At 53.6% G+C, this 17,244-nt stretch overlaps 1 protein-coding gene across 33 annotated transcripts in view; it reads left to right on the top strand.

Moving 5' to 3' along the window:
• EPB41L1 (erythrocyte membrane protein band 4.1 like 1) overlaps window positions 1-17,244 on the top strand; it is a 136,729-nt gene that overhangs the window by 96,775 nt on the left and 22,710 nt on the right. For 13 of the 33 annotated variants that reach the window (XM_082361880.1, XM_082361885.1, XM_082361909.1 and 10 more), the window contains 8 exons: window positions 396-548; window positions 1,841-1,938; window positions 2,205-2,380; window positions 5,044-5,192; window positions 6,069-6,104; window positions 8,476-8,658; window positions 11,010-11,114; window positions 15,098-17,101. In XM_082361880.1, coding sequence (XP_082218006.1) covers window positions 396-548; window positions 1,841-1,938; window positions 2,205-2,380; window positions 5,044-5,192; window positions 6,069-6,104; window positions 8,476-8,658; window positions 11,010-11,114; window positions 15,098-17,101 — 2,904 coding nt within the window. The remainder of the gene's footprint in view (window positions 1-395; window positions 549-1,840; window positions 1,939-2,204; window positions 2,381-5,043; window positions 5,193-6,068; window positions 6,105-8,475; window positions 8,659-11,009; window positions 11,115-15,097; window positions 17,102-17,244) is intronic. The other 20 variants (XM_082361896.1, XM_082361887.1, XM_082361888.1 and 17 more) reach the window with 7 other exon arrangements.

The raw sequence follows: 17,244 nt of genomic DNA, 5'->3' as shown, positions 1-17,244 counted from the left end.
TTCCATAACCCTTTATTTCCCCATGACCCTTATTATTTTCTCCTTGTATTATATTTATTTATGAATCTGTCTGTGCCACCGCTAGATTGGGAGCTTCATGAGGGAAAGACATAGGCCTTAACTTATTTCTGTATCCTGAGCATATAGCATATGACCTAGTATGCATAGGTACCCCTAACTGTTTGCTGGGTGAATGAATGATTGAGTGATTGATAGAGAAAATGATTGAACAAGTGAGTGGGTGAATAAAGGACAAAATGAATGAACAAATGGCTCTGTGAGGGATTAGTCAGTGGGGCTCCAGCATGGATGCTCAAACCCTGCTCCTGAGGGCTCATTACAAGCAGAGCTCAGAATGGGGTTTCGGGGTCATTCCACGGTCCCTTCTCACACAGGACTCTGAGGGCATCGACATCATGTTAGGAGTCTGTGCCAATGGCCTGCTCATCTACCGGGACCGGCTGAGGATCAACCGCTTCGCCTGGCCCAAGATTCTCAAGATCTCCTACAAGAGGAGTAACTTCTACATCAAGATACGGCCTGGGGAGGTGAGCCTGCCTTGGGAATCCCTTCTTCACCGGGATCAACTAAAATGGAGGGGACCCCGGCAGCTGGGCCTGGGTTTTTTCCTACCCAGGATACATGGATGGAGGTGCTGGGTGCTGGGTAGGGAGACAGTCCTCTTTTGCTGAGGCTCTCTACATAGACTTTGCACTTTAGGTATGTGCCTGCACACACACACACACACACACACACACACACACACACACACACACACACACACGGGAGTGTACGCATAAAGATAACCACATATATTCAGGTTATACAGATCAGGGAATGTATGTCCATGTCCCTGATTTGCTTACATGTGGTACTCATACGAAGATGCACACACACGACTACACACACATGCAAACATGAATATGCCCACCCTCCACATCCCGCCCATCACAAAGTCCACTTGGTTCTACCTCTAGAATAATTGCGAGCCCGTCTGCTTCTGTCCCTCTGTCCACTGCACCAGCCACCATCTCTCCCCTCCATCCCTACACTGTCCTTCTTACTGGTTTCCCGGCCTCCACTGCCACTCCAGGCCATTTTCCTCATAGCTGCTGGAGAGAGCTTAAAAGTCCCTTGCATCAGTTCATGTCAAACCCACCCCACTCCCACTCCTCACTTGAACCTTCTGAGAGCTCTCCTTAGCTCTTGGACTCAAGTACTAACTCTGTCTGGCCACCTGCCTCTCCCACGTGCCTCTGCCCTGCTGCCCCACGCCCACGGGCGCTCCAGCCCCTTCACCCTTCTCCGAGATCCTTGAATAAGCAAACTCTTTCCTGCCCGAGCCCTTTGCATTTGATGATCCCTCCACCTGAAATCCTCTGCCCCGCCTTCTCACATAGCTTTGGTTCCTTTCCCATCCTCCAGTTCTCTGCTCAGAGACCCCCTGTGTAGAGGGCGTTCCCTGATCACCCTTTCTAAAGTAGCACCCGCCCCGCCCCGCCCCTCCCCCGCGCCTGCGCGGGCATCCCCTGTCACATCACACATCTCTATCCATTCCTTTGTGCCCTTATCAGTATCTGAGACGAGCTTGTTTACCCATTTATCATCACCCCCCACCCCCGCCAAGAATCTTCTGTCTTTGTCACCCTGGTGTCCCTGTTGCTTTAGCTCTGGACCTGTCACAGAGTAAGGGCTTAAACCAGCTGATTGATTAAATGAATGAATAAATGAACAAACAGGCCAGAGTCATACAGGCCTGAGAAGGAGGTTCAGAAAGGATGGACTGGTGGTGAGAGTGGGCCCAGGCCTTGCTTCTGACCCACCCTCCCTGGTTTTGCAGTATGAGCAGTTTGAGAGCACGATTGGCTTTAAGCTCCCAAATCACCGGTCGGCCAAGAGACTGTGGAAGGTCTGCATTGAGCATCATACGTTCTTCCGGTGAGCCTGCCCCTGGGGTGTGGTAACGGGCTGAGGCAGAGGCTGTGAATGGATGTGGGTGACGTCTGTGTTTTGTCAGTAGGAGGAGCTAGTAGGGACTCTAGGAAAGCCCTCCTCCTCCTCTTTCCCCAAGTCTCTCACCTTCTGGACCACTTAGAGTTGTCGTAGCTGGTGGGACAGCGGGACGGAAGGCCAGCTGTGGTCCAGCCTTGGGCCTGGCGTTGCGCGTCTGATCCTCTCTCCTTGCCTCCATCCCTCCCCTGCAGGCTGGTGTCCCCTGAGCCCCCACCCAAGGGCTTCCTGGTGATGGGCTCCAAATTTCGGTATAGTGGGAGGACCCAGGCACAGACCCGCCAGGCCAGCGCCCTCATCGACCGGCCCGCGCCCTTCTTTGAGCGTTCCTCCAGCAAACGGTACACCATGTCCCGCAGCCTTGACGGAGGTATGCCCCACGCTGGAGGTGGCGGGGAGAGTGGCGTGTAGAGGGGGGTGGGAGCATGCTGGGTCCTGTAGAATGAGCAGTGGAGGCGGTGAACACATCACAGTTGACTTGCACCAGGCATGGTGGCCCCAGAGCACTGCTGCACCTGGTGACTCTCAGTGGGTTAGTCTAGCCTACGGTACCACTTCTGCTGGAATGTGACACTGACACTCTGGGCTTCTCACAACTTCCCTGAGTTGCGGCCTTTTGGGGTCCCAGGTTCAGCCATATGGTCTCCTGGGCCCCCTTCCCAAGAAGCTTAGCAGTTCACAGCTTGTCACCATTCTGGAATGGTATATCGTAACTGCAGTGTGGAGCTGGTGATGCCTTACTGGAGGCGAAGGAGTTGTTCCCAAGCATTTTTTTGGTTCCACTGGGCTCTGGGCTGATTGACATCTAACTGCCATGCAGTTAGATGTCAATCTAACTGGGGGCTCCACTGCCCCCATTTCTCTTAAGTTGATAGGTGCCCTGACTATTAATGAGAATTGGCCATACATTGCCCTGTATCAAGCAGACCAGGGCTTCTCAAAATGTGGCATCAGAACCAGCTGTGAGCTTGTAAACATGAGAAGTCCCAGGCCTTTACCTAATCCTACTAAATCAGCACCCTTTAGGGCCCAGAACTCTCCCAGGATATGCTCACGAGTTTATAGGAGAGGGTCAGAAGCCACATGGGGCATTGGGAGTTAGGCAGAGTTAGGTCTCAGCCTTGACACTCACCAGTTGCTCCATGGATGCAGGAGGTAGTCCATAAATATTTGAATGAAAGGATGGGAGGCCTTGAGCAGCTTAACTCCCCTGGGCCTATCTCTTCTTCTGCAAAATGAATAATACCTACTTCATTGTGTTATAGGGAGAACTAAACAAGTAATACCTCTACCACACCCAAAACAGTTCATGGCACATAGTAGGACCTTAATAAATTGTAGGGCCACTAATAAATTATTATTGCTTTTAGGTTTATAGGGGGTAGCTTGAAGGTAGGAGATGGGGACTTTGGTGGGGGACCAGCAGATGCTCCCAGAACATATTGGGGCTGGCCTCCAGGCAAGGCAACAAATATTTTCTTAGTGTTAGATGTGTGCCAGGCCTTGTGTTAGGTCCTGGGTACGGTTTTTAGAATAAGTATGGCCCTTTCCTTTGAGGAGCTCACAGAATAGTAGGTTTGTCAGCATTCAACGTGATTCAGCTGGTGGGAGAAGTGTGTACAGAATACAGAGCAGCCCTGTGGAGAGAGGGTGACAGCTGGGCTAGAGTCTTGAAGGATGCTTAAGTTTGCCAGGTGATCAGGAGAGTCTGATACGTTTCCAGTAGTATGGAGGTGAGTCCTGCCCCAGGACTCCCTGGCCGTGTTCGGAGGACATGCAGTTTTGCAAGGGTCCATTTGGGGCTCGGGAAGCTCCCTATTCTCCTTGAGTAGGTACAGTGCTGAGAGCTGAGATTTAAGCAAAGGGAAAGGAGGGCTGTGCTGTCCTTCTGTCCTCCCCTGCAGCTCCCATTGCCATGCTGGGGGCTGAATGAAACCGAGATTGTTCAGGGCAGCAAAGATTGGCCCAGAACTGGTGAAGTTCATCATCTAGGAAGCCCGGACTCTAAGCCAGGAGGCCTGGGTCCTTGTCCTGATTCACTGAAAGGTTACCAGTGGGACCTTTCTCCTTTCGAGGTCTCAGTTTATCCTCTGTAAAATGGGGATAGTAATTCCCATCCTAGCCATCAACACAGAGTATTATATAGATCTAATGAAATAATGTGCATAAATGGGCAGTTTGTCAAGTGATATATATGAATAAAAAGGATAATTATTCTTTAAAAAAAATCTATGCCAATCCGGAGGATAATCTGTGCTCTGATGATTTTAATCCAGTATTTTCCAGCCATTTTTTCCACTGAGACACAAGCCCTGGGCATAGTCTGGGATTTGCCCAGTGTCTGATGTAAAGTCTGTAATTCCATCCCTTTCTTTCCTGTTCAGAAAAGGACTTTGGAATGCCAGTGAGTGAGAAAGATGTTATTGCAGGGATCCCCTTGATTTCTCCCTAATTTATAAAGAAGGTAAATCATGTGCAAACCTCAGGACTTTAACTTTCACTAATAAAAGCTAATCTCACAATATCTGTGTATTGTTAAATAACGGTCAAGCGAGTATCTGCTACGACCACCACAACAAAAACAGTAACATTTGTGAGCCAACACTGATCCAATTGGCTCACTCTGAGCCAGCCACTGCTTCTCTGAGACACATTAGCTTCTCTGTTCCTCCTCCCAGTTGTCTGAATTAGGTACTGTTTGTAGATGAGGAAACTGAGGCCCAGAGACGTTGTATAACTTACCCAAGATCACACAGCCAAGAAGAGATGGATTTGAGATTTGAACCCAGGCTCGAGTGCTGTAGAAATCAGGGGAGGCCCTGGCGCTGGAGGTAGCTCTGGCTCTCACCACCTGAGTGACCTGGGGAAGGCCACTCCACTCCTCTGGGCACTGGCTCCTTATCCCCAGCGTGTTGAGGCTGTGGAGGTATCTGCTCTACGCCAGGCGTGGTTGGGCGGGCGGTGGGTTGGCTTCTGGTCCCTGTGCCTGGGAGATGACTCACATGGCCGCCCGGCCGTCTCTGCCCACTTCAGCAGAGTTCTCTCGCCCAGCGTCGGTCAGTGAGAACCACGACGCAGGACCTGACAGTGACAAGCGGGAGGAGGATGGCGAGTCTGGGGGGCGGCGGTCAGAGGCTGAGGAGGGAGAGGTCAGGACCCCCACCAAGATCAAGGAGTTAAAGGTACGAGCCTGGCTTTCTTGTACCCTCTGACCTGGGGGTCAGGAGGCTGATCCTGGGTCTAGGCTCAGCCTTGGCCTTCAGGTGCCCCCAGCGGTGGCCAGGCACCCTTGCTGTGCGGCGTACCATGGACAGGGCCTTGCTCGTGGGCTGAGCTCAATACCTGGACTCCCCAGGTGGGGGTGGGGCACGCTGCCCACCCTGTACCCTTCCGCTCCTTTTGCCCTGCTTTCCTGGAGGGGCACTCTGTTCCCTGGTGGACTCTGGCCTCCTCCTGCTCACTCCTAATTTGCCCTTTTGCCTGTGATCTGGATCTGCACAGCCCCCTTTCCCCCGTGATAGGGTGTCCCTGCAGGCCACAAGGGTGAGGTTCAAGTTCCTGCCAGCCGCCCCCATTTCCCACCAACCTGTGCGCACGCTCACGCAGGCCCCCGTGGCCTCAGACTCGCAGGTGTTCACTCACAGACGTGTACCCCCTCACCCATAGGGTTATGCACCCAGACATGCAGACAGCGTGCACACGCACACGGGCATGTGCACACATGGGGGTGGTGGGTTTCCATCGTGCAGCCCCACCTTGGGAGCACAAGCCCCTGAGCACACACTGACAGCAAGAAGCATGACTCTCCAGAACCCCACATCCCATCTGCCGAGTGTGATGGGCGGCTTTGCCTCCAGCCCTCCCGCCCCCTTCTTCGCCTTCCTGGGCTCCCTGCTTCACGCCCCGCACCTTCTGATGACCTCACTGCCCTGCTGGTGGCCCACCCAGCTTCCCAGAGTGCTCTGGGCTACCTGCTGGACCAGGCCAGTCGCGGTATCTCTAATCCATTTGCTCTATTGACCCTGCTGGTTCCTTTTCCTCCTCCCATGTCCCGCTAGCCGGAGCAGGAAACCACGCCGAGACACAAGCAGGAGGTACTGCATGGGGCCTGTCCCCACCCACCCAGCCATTCACCCCCCAGCTCATTTGTCATCACCCCACCGTCCATCCCAGGCTCACATCCCAGCACCACCTCAACTGCAGCTTCTCTTCCGCTCCCGGCCATCCTCCTCCCTCACCCAACCCCACCCTCCATCACCCCCTCCCCATCTTAAGCTCATCGAGAGACTCCAGCCCCCCAACCACCCATGTTTCCCTCCCTCCCCACCTCTCCCTCCCTTTCCCAGCTTCATGCTCCGCCTCTCCAGACCACCCCGTGCTTGCTTCCCCCCCCACTGACCATCCCCCACGGTGTCCCCCAGTTCTTCCAGGCCATTCTGTGCTTTCACTGAGCTCATCTCCACCCCCATCCCGCCCCCCACTCCCACCCCAAAGCCTTCCTTTGACTCCTCTCCTCCCTATACCACTGTCTTGTCATGCCTCCACATCTGTGTCCCCTGTGTCCCCCCCCCCAAGCTTCTTTTTGTATCTATGGGCAACCAGATGTGGGAGTGGGGGGTGTGGGGAGGGAGGAGCCTCAGAGCACATCTGTCTTCTCAACCCCAGGTGCACCTCCCGCGGGCGGGGCCCCTGCCGCTCCAGCTCTGCCAGGAAAGCCTCCCCCTCCTCCTCCTCCCATTTGCTGCTGCTCCCAACACCCTCATCCTGTGTTAACCACTTCTCCTTCCCTTTCACATAATGTCCAACTCTTCCGTTGATACTTAACTGCAGGAGAAGTGGGTCTGTTCTTGGGCTGCTGAGGGAAAAGCCAGAGGCTGGGGTGTCAGAAAGGCCTGGCTTTTGGGTTTCAGCCCCAGTTCTGCCACTGACTCTTTGAGGGTCTTGGTAAAGTCCCCTCAGGCCCCCATCTGCACAGCAAGGCATTTGGACTAGGTTTCCCCCAGGCCCTTATCCTTCAAGTATCCACTGCTCCCTTCAGCCTTGGGGAACACCACATGCCCACAGGGCCAGTGTGGCAGGTTCAAGATGGAAGGTCACCAGCCACGTCTTAGGTCCATGGCGGCCCAAACCCACCCACCTGTGCACCCTCTATCAGGTTTGATTTCTCAGACAGACGTTGTCCTGAGACAGCTCTGCTCAGGAAGGGATGCAGGAGGTACAGACAGACGTCTGGAGGGAAAGCAGAGCCTCAGTGGCATCGGTTTCCTTCCTTTGTTAACTTAGGAGTCAATCATAGTGGATCCTTGGATGCCAGAGATAAGCCCAGGGGATCTCTAGCCTTGTCCAAGGGCAAGCTTGCCTTCCAAGTAGTTGTTCCAGAATACTGATCTGACTTTATAATAAGCTGAGGTTGTCTATTTCTTGTCCTGAGTCCTCAAACAGCTTTGCAGATAAGGGTCCTTGGGCTGCCAGCACACCTGCCCTGCCTCCAGAAGTAGGCAGACTACTGCTGGCTCCTGTGCAAAGGCTGGTCCTCACTTGACCTAAGGGCAGATTACTGTCTCGTGCTGTACCGCCCAGAGCTCCGACTTGGCAATTTAATAGGGACACCCCTATGACTCCGGCTGTACCTGGCTTGGTTCTTGTGCCCAGCCTTGGGACTTACCTCCCTTCTTCCTGGTCTCTAATTCTAATCTTCCTGAACACCCCATAGAGCCCTAGTTTCTCTGTCTGGCTGTATCTCACCCTCTCTGCCCTTGAGGAGTTGGTACCCACAAGGAATCTGGAAGATCCTGGGTGGTTGGGAAAGGTAGTGGCTCACAGCAGAGAGTGCTGAACATCGTCTCTGCCCCTGGTGTGGAAGGAGGGCACATGTCTCCGGACGTCCTTGGATTTAGAAGGGCCCTACGGGGCCTGAGCAGTGGCACACGTTGGGCTAGGAGTGGCCTAGACTGAGGATCCTGCTAAGCACAGTGGTCCAAGTCATGGCCAGAGGTAGGGACCAGGATCCAGGAGGCCAAGGAGTGGGCCAGAGCAGCCCAGTGAACGGGATTGGTGATTTCTCACTGTGCTTTGGTTGTAACCAGAGGGAAGTCACCTCTGCGCCTTGTGAAACGAAAGGGAACTTACCCAGACCTGTGGGATTTGGGTTGACTTAGGTGTTCCAAGGCCAGAAGCCAGGCAGGGGAGAAGAAAAGATGGTACTTGGCCAGAAGTCTCCTCTTCTTAACCTTAAGTGCTTTTTGCTCTTCTCTTTAATCTTGAGTGGTTTGTGCACCTGTTGGGGCTAATCATCCCTGCCCTGCTTGGCTTGTGGGACGCTGTGAGGGTGAGACAGGGCCGTGGATGGGAATCACCTTGCTGATGTAGGGCGGTGACGGGGACCGTTACCATTTTCACCACGCCTTGCATCCTCTTCTTGGAGCTGTTCCTCTGATACCTGACTGTCCTCTCTGTGCACCCTAGTTCTTAGACAAGCCAGAGGATGTCTTGCTGAAGCACCAGGCCAGCATCAACGAGCTCAAGAGGACCTTGAAGGAACCCAACAGCAAACTGATCCACCGGGATCGAGACTGGGAGCGGGAACGCAGGCTGCCCTCCTCTCCCGCCTCCCCCTCCCCCAAGGGCACCCCTGAGAAGGTCAACGAGGTAGGTCTCACCCAAACCCCTCAACTGGGGCCTTGGGTAAAGCCGGTGGGGAAGGTTGCTATGTACCGACTTACCCTCCCCCTCCGCGCCCCGTTGCTGCGTAAGGTGGTGATGGAGATAGGGCAGCAGGTTAAGCTGAGGAGGACACATTCACTCACTCTTGGAATCCTGGGCCCCAGGGACCACCTTGAAAAACTCAAAAGACTCACTGTAGCGTGGTGTATTTCCCTTCCCTCAGCCAGAGTGTAATGGGGAAGGGGTGCTGGTTAGAAATGGAGGTTCTGGGGCCCCAACTCGGACCTACTGAATCAGAGTATTTCGAGGTAGAGCCCTGGAATCAGTATTTTAAACAAGTGCCCCAGGTGATTCTCACACACACTAAATTTTAAGAATCCTGGTAGTTCTGTCCAGTAACCGGACCCCTTTGTGCCTATTGTGAAAACACAGATGGGGGGAGTGTTCCTTCCTAGGAAGATCCTCAGAGCCCACCAGAAGGGAACAGATCCTCTAGGAAAGTTAGAGCTGTTCCCGGTGCTCCAGAAAAAGATCCCACATGACCTGTCTTTCAGAGTGGAAAGCATGGGGTGTTTTCTCACTGAAAAAGAGAAAGGTAGGATCTTGAGAATTCCTGTATTTATAATCCCAAGCTGGTATTTTTAGCACTGCTAAATCTTGGCACTCTTTACCCCCGTTTATATTAGGTGTTTTCTCTCCAGTGCTACTGCTTATTGGTCTTAAACCCTTCTGAGGTCTAGACTCACAGTGCCTGGGTTTGAATTCTGGCCCTGCTGCCTGCTAGCTGGATGACTCTGGGCTTGTTACTTAACCCCTCTGAGCCTCCGTTAGGTAGAGATAATTAAAGTACCTAGTTCCCAGGACTGTTGTGAGCATCCAGTGAGATAAAGCATGGAGGGGCCAGCAGAGGACCTAGATGCTCAATGTGCGTTACTCATTGTTTCATTTGGAGAGCCTTGGGACTCTCACACAGAAGGTTAATTTCAAATCAGAATCCTTTTTAAAATTCGGAAGGACCCTCGGAACCCAGTTGGTTCAAGGTAATCATTTTACACATGGGCACAGAAGCTCAGGAAGGGGAAGGACTTGATCAGTGTCATAGCTGATAGAAGAGGGGCCAGAATCTGATTTTCTTATGTCCCAGGCCACTGTATTTGCTATTAAATCACAGCTGCCTGGGAGCAAGACCAAATCATATGAAGACCAGGAGAGAGTCAATTGTGCCTGTGCTGCCCTTTAGAGCTTTGAAAATTGGTGATGCAGCTGTGATCTAATAAGTGAGCCTTTGATTGAATCAGCACTCCTGTGGCCTCGACATGCCGGGTAACAGAGGGCCTTGTCTAGCGAGGCTGCTGTGGTGGTCCCTGGCTGGTGATTCACAACGTCAGGGGTGCTATGGGGGCCTCTATGGCTGGTGCCATGGAAGGAGGGCAAATCTCTTCACCCACTGAGGGCTTCTGTGGTCACCGCTGGCACAATCAAGACACTGAAGACCCTGGATGGGGCCCATGAGGCTGGTCTAGTGATCCAGTTACACACCCCTCTCCTCCTGCCCTGAGAGACACTTGACCAGAGTGGCCTCTAGTCAGTCCTGAAGTGGATAAGGTGGGTGCAGAGGCTTCCAAAAGGGTCAGACTCCAGCAGAGAAAGGAAGGCTGGGCACTGGAGAGCTGGACTCTGGGGAGTTGAGGTGCCTCTGAGGAGCCTGGCATGGGGGTGCCCCACCTGCTGGTGATAGCTGGAACTGCCAGAAGATGCATCTTATTAAAAGGTGGAGTCTCTTCCACCTCCCATCCCCCTACTGCCTCCCCGCAAGAAGTGTAGTCCATTGCTGGAGAGAAGTCTGGTCCAGGAGCTCACCTTGGAGCGATGGACCTTTTAACTGGCTTACAGGTCCCAGTGGCATTTAGAGGCTCTTGAAGATTTGGGAGATGAGAGGAGCTGCAGCCAAGGACTGGACTGGGTCCTTGGGTGAGTGACATCACCCCTCGGAAGCCTCACTGCCTTGTCAGTCCATCTAAAAGGGGACCAGAATTGCCACTCCACAGTGTTGTTGGGAAGGTCGAGTGAGATAATGGATATAAAAGCACTTTATAAACTGGAAAGTGCTGGACAGTCCTGGGGCCACTGCTGATGGTAACTGGAATCCCTGATCCAAATATGGGCTCTCATGGCGTGGCTCCTTCCTGAACTAAGGATGCGGGAAACTAAGGAAAAGCTGGGCTATTCACGGACTCTGTGTGTGTGTCTCTCTCCTGCTTTCTCTCTCCCCCTCTCTGTCTCTCCTTCCCTTCCTCCCTCTTCCCCTCTCCTCCGGCCCTGGGCCTCCCCTGCAGTCCCAGAGGACCCAGGACACCTCTCAGCAGGACTTGGCACCTGAGCCTGGGACGGCCACAGGCTTGGAAGTGTTCACTCAGAAAAGCCTCGCAGCGTCTCCTGAGGTTACTGTCGTCACCTCCCCACCCACCCAGAACCACCCTAATAATCTTAAGAAAACCCTTTCTCTGGGCTGAGGGGGTGGGCCAGACGCTGCCCTGCAGGTGGGAGCAGTGGGTATCTCATGTTGGCCCTGTGCTGTGACAAGTGAGCGTCCCCCGTCCCAGGGGTCCACAATGGGCCAGCCCGTCCCTCATCCATGGTTTCTCAGGAAGGATAGGACTGAAACCATTCAAGGAAGACAGAATGGTCTGAGTCGCCTTTGGCTTAAAAAGAGCAGGTAGGCATGACCTCTCAGGTCCCGCTGAGGCAGGTGACCTGGAGGCAGGTTCTGACTGCTAAACTTGGGATCAGGGATCATGGCACCTAAATACCTCTGCTCTGAGGTCTTGCCTCTGTTTAGAAGCCTGAGTAAGGTCTAGCAGTGACTAATTAGCCCCTCCATCCCCTGCTTCCATTCTCTAAGCTCCCCTTGGAGTTTGGGTCTGTCAGGGTCCCCAGGCGGGCAAAGGTGGGCGTCTTTCACCAGGGAGCATCCTTGGGGTTGTACAGATGTCGGTCAGGCAAGCATTCTAAATGAGGCGAGCATTGCTTCTCTGCCCAGGATGGCAGTAGGCCGAGGGTCCTCGGAACTTCCTGTGCCCCTGTGTGGATGCCGGGTGGAATCCAGGCCCAGGAGCAGGGGGCTGCATCCTCCCTCTTTGCTGGGACTTCATAGACCGTCGGGATTGGAAGGGACCAATTGATCATCTGGGTGAAAATTCCTTCTCCCTGATAACCAACCCTCCTCTGTTGGCATAGTGTGTATGAGGGCATATACCGTTCTCTATTCCCGGAGAAAAATTTTGTAGCTGCTAGAAATGTCCTGGAACTGTAAGAGAGCCGTGAGTCAGCTACGTAAGTGGTACAACATAAATCACAGTTCTACTCTGAATTTTTCCTAAAGGTAAAAATAAAAACAAAACTAGGAGCACTCTTGAGAGAAGTTGGACAGGAGTCCACAGCATCCCAAGGTTAGGGAAGCGGTGATGGCTTGGAGCACAGAGGTTCGCGTAGAGCCAAGCACAGGTGCCCTTACTTGGGGGGTTGCGGGGTTGGGAGGGCAACGTGCGCCCTTCACCAGCATCCCTGAAAATTGTCCGTCCAGCCTCTTCCACAAGGGGGCTCTCCCTGTTCTTAACAGCAGTCCATTTTGTCTTCAGTCATCTGTTGGGAAGTTTCCGTATTGAATTATAACCTGCCCTTCTGAGTCACCTGCCTGTGGGCCTCGCTCTGCCCCCTGGCGCCTGTAGTTCCACCCTGCATCCTCCTCCAGGAAGGCCCGTCAGAGTTCAGCGTCCCCTCTGCCCCCCAGCTCCCACTTTCTTCCGCAGCTTCTCCCATGGTTTCTAGAGGGCTCCTTGTCCTGGACCCCTTCCTCTGGGGGTCTCCTGTAAATAGCAGGGCCCAAAATGTGACCCAGAGCTCCAGGTGGACCCTGAACAGCCCGGGGTCAGAAGAATCCTGGCTGGAGATTTTCTTCCTGTCAGCTTGTGTGGGAACAGAACTGGCCCCACTCCTGCTCCCAGCTCCCAGCTCCCGTTTCGTGGCCAGTCTTGCTGCAGTGGCTCCAGCTGACAGCAGGGGGTGCTCTGAGCAGGCACTAAAGGTCCCCTGGCTCAGTGGAAAGAATGGCCCGGCGGCTTCCCTGACATCATTTATCCTGTGAATTGGGTCAGAGAGCCAAAGCTTTCCTCTTTTCGTTCAGACTTTTTCTCTCTTCAGGATTTTTACTTGTTAGATGCAGAGCCTCTTCTTCCCTCTGGGAGCCTCAGTTTCCCCTTCTGAAATGAGGGTAACAGGACCTGCTTCACAGGTCGCCATTTGGATTAAATTTAATAACCTCTCCAAAGGGCTGACACTGCCTGGCACATAGTAACTAAATATAAGTACATGTTTCCCTTTTTCTTACTGCAGAAACTTTCTGTTCTGTGCCAGCTCCCACCCCACTCAACCTAGTTTCTAAGCTTCTGGTTGCTAGAAACTAGTTTCTAGTTAGACGTGGGGCAGGAGTGTTCCACAAAGGGTCTCATGGACCGTCTTTGGCCATCATTGCCGGGCTGATGATGTCAGTACCAGCTGAAATGGGAGCAGCTAAAGGCGCCTGCTTCTCAAGTAGAAGAGAAAGGAGGCTTTGTAGGCTCTCAAAGCTCTTCCCTCTGGGATGGTTCAAGTGTTGTTGTCCTGAAAGCTTAACAACCTGAAGTAGAATCTCAGAAACCCACGCAGATTTTGTCTGGCCCGCCCCCCTTCCTTTTCTCTCTCTTTCCTGTTGTCAAGATTCTCTTAATGAGGTTTGATTCCCTGACAAGCACGGAGATTTTGCTAAAATGGAGCAGGGGGAGGGGTGGGGGAGGTCAGAGGGTTTATAATGCTCCCTTGATCCTTCAGAATCCTTCAGATCTTCTGGGATCTGACAGACTTCTCACTAAGTCATAACCTGAATTGGAGCCCAAGCACATGGGAACCTGCCCCCTGCTGTTGTCAGGAGCAGTTTTTGGCACATCTTACTGTGGAGCTTTTCACAGGACACAGAATCAGAGAACGGGTTCTAGGCCTGCCTGCCTTTGCCACTGGCTCACTCTCTGACCTTGGGCACGGTGCTTACTTTTGCCAGCCCTCAGTTTCCACGTCTGTGCCATGAGGGGCTTGGGTCAGAGCAGTGGTTTCAAAGGAGGGAGGCACTTCGGGGCACTAGGGCAGCCCAGGCCTCCAACTTCCACAGGGGAACCCTGTATCTGTGTTACATATTGGATTGCCATCAAGATTTTGTGTGAAGAAAGTATTCTGTGGTTGCAAGAAGATTTAAATCCCATTGGTCTTCTTGCTTTTTTGGTGGTGGTGTTGTTCGCACCTCGCGGATTGCAGGATCTTAGTTCCCCAACCAGGGATCAAACTCGGGCCCCTGGCAGTGAAAGCACCAGGTCCTAACCACTGGACCACCAGGGAATTCCTGGCCGTCTTTCTTTTTTAACAATTCTAGAAGTCCATCCTTCCCTCCTAAGTGTTGCTTGAAAAACTCTAGGGGAGGTAGAGGGCTGTTTTGTTGATGGTTGACAGTGCTGTACTCTCAGTGCTTTTGACCAATGATGATGCTTGGATCTTTAGATCTTTTCCTTCTATGATATGTTCTGGTCAGTCCTCTTCCACTCTTTCTGTGGATTTTGTTAGAATTCTCCAAGAATAGGCCTTGGTATTTGTTTCTTTGGGAATGAACTCCACAAAGTTCAAGCTGTTTCAGCCATTGTAGTGACTGGCACTAACCTCTAGAGCTGGCCGTTTGGTATATTTTGGTCTAATCTCTTTCCTTCCAATTAGCTCTTACAGAAAGGTCCAATTCCAGGCTGTGGCCTGTGAAACTTAACTCAGTGCCTCCCCGACAACTTGACATTAGATCGCAGTTGGGACCCATATTCCATTGGTTGTAAGTCAGCAAGCCTCTCAGGCATCAAAAATCAGGCATTCTTTTCCTGACTTGACTAACTGTGACCTTGAAAAAGTCACTGACCTTCTCTTGGCCTCAGTTTACCTATTTGCACAATTAGGAGATTGGACTGCAGGAAGTCTTAGGAGTTCTTTTGGCTCTAGCCTTCAAAGATTCCATGTGATGTAAGCTACTTTCCCCTCTGACACTGGCAGCTTTATTATTAAAAGAGGAAGAGTCCTGGACCATCTGTGGATTTCCATTCCCTGACGGTTAACACGGGGAGGGTATGAGACCGCATCCCATTTTACCCAGTTAGGGTGGTGGTTGAGGGCATCAGTAGATAATTTGTTGGGTGCCTTGATGAGGCTGACCAGCATTGTCATGCCTTCCTCTCCCGAGCCAGTTGACCTTGACCGAGGGGGCAGGTTGACCTTGGTCCCTTCTTGCAGAGGGAAAAAGTGAACCCATTCTTCAGGTGCCTGATATTTCATGTTAACTCTTCTTGCTCCAATTAAAACGCAGGGTTCAGAGCATTGGGTATTTATAGAAAGAGAGTACCTTAGGCCAGAAGAACTCAGTCTCCTAAAAGTGACCACCACACAACAGGAAGAAAGGGAGGCAGGCCTCGCAGACATGCTTGCTGACGGCAGACTCTCCAAGGTAGACGTCCTGGTGGACAAGTTCACCTTTGAAATGGCCACAGAAGAAAAGGTGGGAGCCAGAGGAGCAAACATCCAGCGACAAGGAAGAATGATCACGAGCCCTGAAGACTTCGAGTCAGTGTGGGGGGAATGCCCCTGGGTCAGGGAAGGCCCAGGAGGGGCTTCTCTGGCTGCAGGCTGCACGCTGGCAGGAACGCTCCCAGAGGGCTCCTGGTTCAGGGTGGACCCTGGGGAGGCAACCACCAGGAAGCAGCGGGCCTCCGGGGGTCAGCTGGAGGGCCCGGCGGAGCTGAGGCAGGAGCGGGAGGAGTTCCAGGCTCACGGAAGACCCGCCGCCCCGGCCACCGGCCCCGCAGAGGTGGACGTCCCCTCTCCAGCCTCCGACGCGGGAGGACTCCGGTCGTTTCTGCTGGACCCAGCCTACACAGAAGCCAGAGCCGACTCGAGCGATGAAACCGACACTTCCTTTGCAGAGAGAAGCTTCTATTTAAACTATGGAGAGAAAGAGTCTGAAGACCAAGTCCTCCCTCCGGCCCTGGAGGAGAGAGAAGAGCACTTAGATGCCCCACCTGGCTGCGAGACCGGGCGGAAGTTCTCGGAGGAGCTCACGGAGAGCTCAGAGCTGGACTCCTCCGGCCCATGGGGCTCTGCTGCCGCTGTCGGCAGAAACAAGCACCATGAGGGTGAAGCCCACTCAGCTTCCTCAGAGGGAGGGTCGGGGCCCCCCAGGAACCAAGGACCAGATGACCTGGAGGTCTTTGTCAAGCAGCTCGGAAAGGGACCTTCTCCAGGGCTGATGTTTGCTGAGGACTGGGACGAAGCCCGGTGGGAGATGGAAGGAGAGTCTACCCACCCAGCATCCTCAGTAGCTGCAGAGGAAGAGACCCCCCAGAGTGGAGATTTGATGGGAAAGGCTGAGAAAAGTCCCCCAGGAGAATGGAACCACTCACCTCACAGAGGAGGGGGCGTGCGTCCAGACCGCCAGGCCTGTGCCCTTCCGTGGGCCATCCCTCCTAGTGATGTCAGGAAGCCAGCCAAGCCGGACAGAGGCAACTTCCTGACCAGAGAGAGGGGACCAGTTCACACCCAAACAGGAGAACCTGTGACAGAGGACAGCAAGGCCCCAGTGTTTCTTCAGATGGAGGCGATCACCCCCCTCCCAACCTCGCCCCGTCCCTTTGCGGCTCAGACATCTCCAGAGGAAGCTTCTTCAAGCCCAGCCCCTTATGGGTCGGGGGAGCCTGTGCAGCTCAGGGGCCGCTTTGGAGAACAGTCCCCTGTATTTCTCAAACATGCCCATCCTCCTAAAGAGAGCCCGGAGCCCAAGGACCGAGTAGGGCTGGCTGTGACCCCAGACGGAGGTGAGCGCAGGGCCCCTCCCATCGCCAGCAGGAAGCCCAGAGTTGTCCCTGAAGAAGCCCTGGGGTTGCTGTTCCCTTCAGGGAAGCAAAAGGAGATGACCTCTTTCCAGGCTGGGGGTCAAGAGGGCTCCCTGGAAGATATTAGTAAGACCTCTGTGGCCAACAAGATTCGTATCTTTGAGACCCACGGAGCTGAAACTCGCTGGGCGAGTCAGGGTGAAACCAGGGCCTTTGCAAACGAGTTGTCTTCGGAGGCCTCCGTGGGGCAGGTCGAGCAACAGCGGAGTAGGCGTTTAGACCTGGGATTTGCTCAGTTCCAGCCCCCAGGGGACTTTGCTGCCCCCAAAGCCACACATTCCTCCATGATGCCGCCAGCTACCAGACACTTCCGGGAGGGCATTTCTACCCCATCCCCCCGGGAAGGATGCATGGACGTCGAGCTCGTGTCCCCCAGTCCAGGCTGTGAAACTACACTGGAGGAAGCTACTGGGGGAACTGGCCACGTGAGCCCCCGCCCCCATGCTGCCCCCAGCCCGGGAGCTGACCGCATGCCGCGTAGCTCTTTAAAAGCATGTTTCTGTGGCCCCTCGTCATTACTGCCACCAGAGGCTGCTTGTCCATCCCTATGAGTTCTTTTCCCTAAACG

Source organism: Balaenoptera borealis, assembly GCF_965194805.1.
Source record: "Balaenoptera borealis genome assembly, chromosome: 16".
NCBI classification, from domain to species: Eukaryota; Metazoa; Chordata; class Mammalia; order Artiodactyla; family Balaenopteridae; genus Balaenoptera; species Balaenoptera borealis.
Note: the sequence above shows the minus strand (reverse complement) of the source record. Positions and strands in the feature narration are given on the sequence as shown.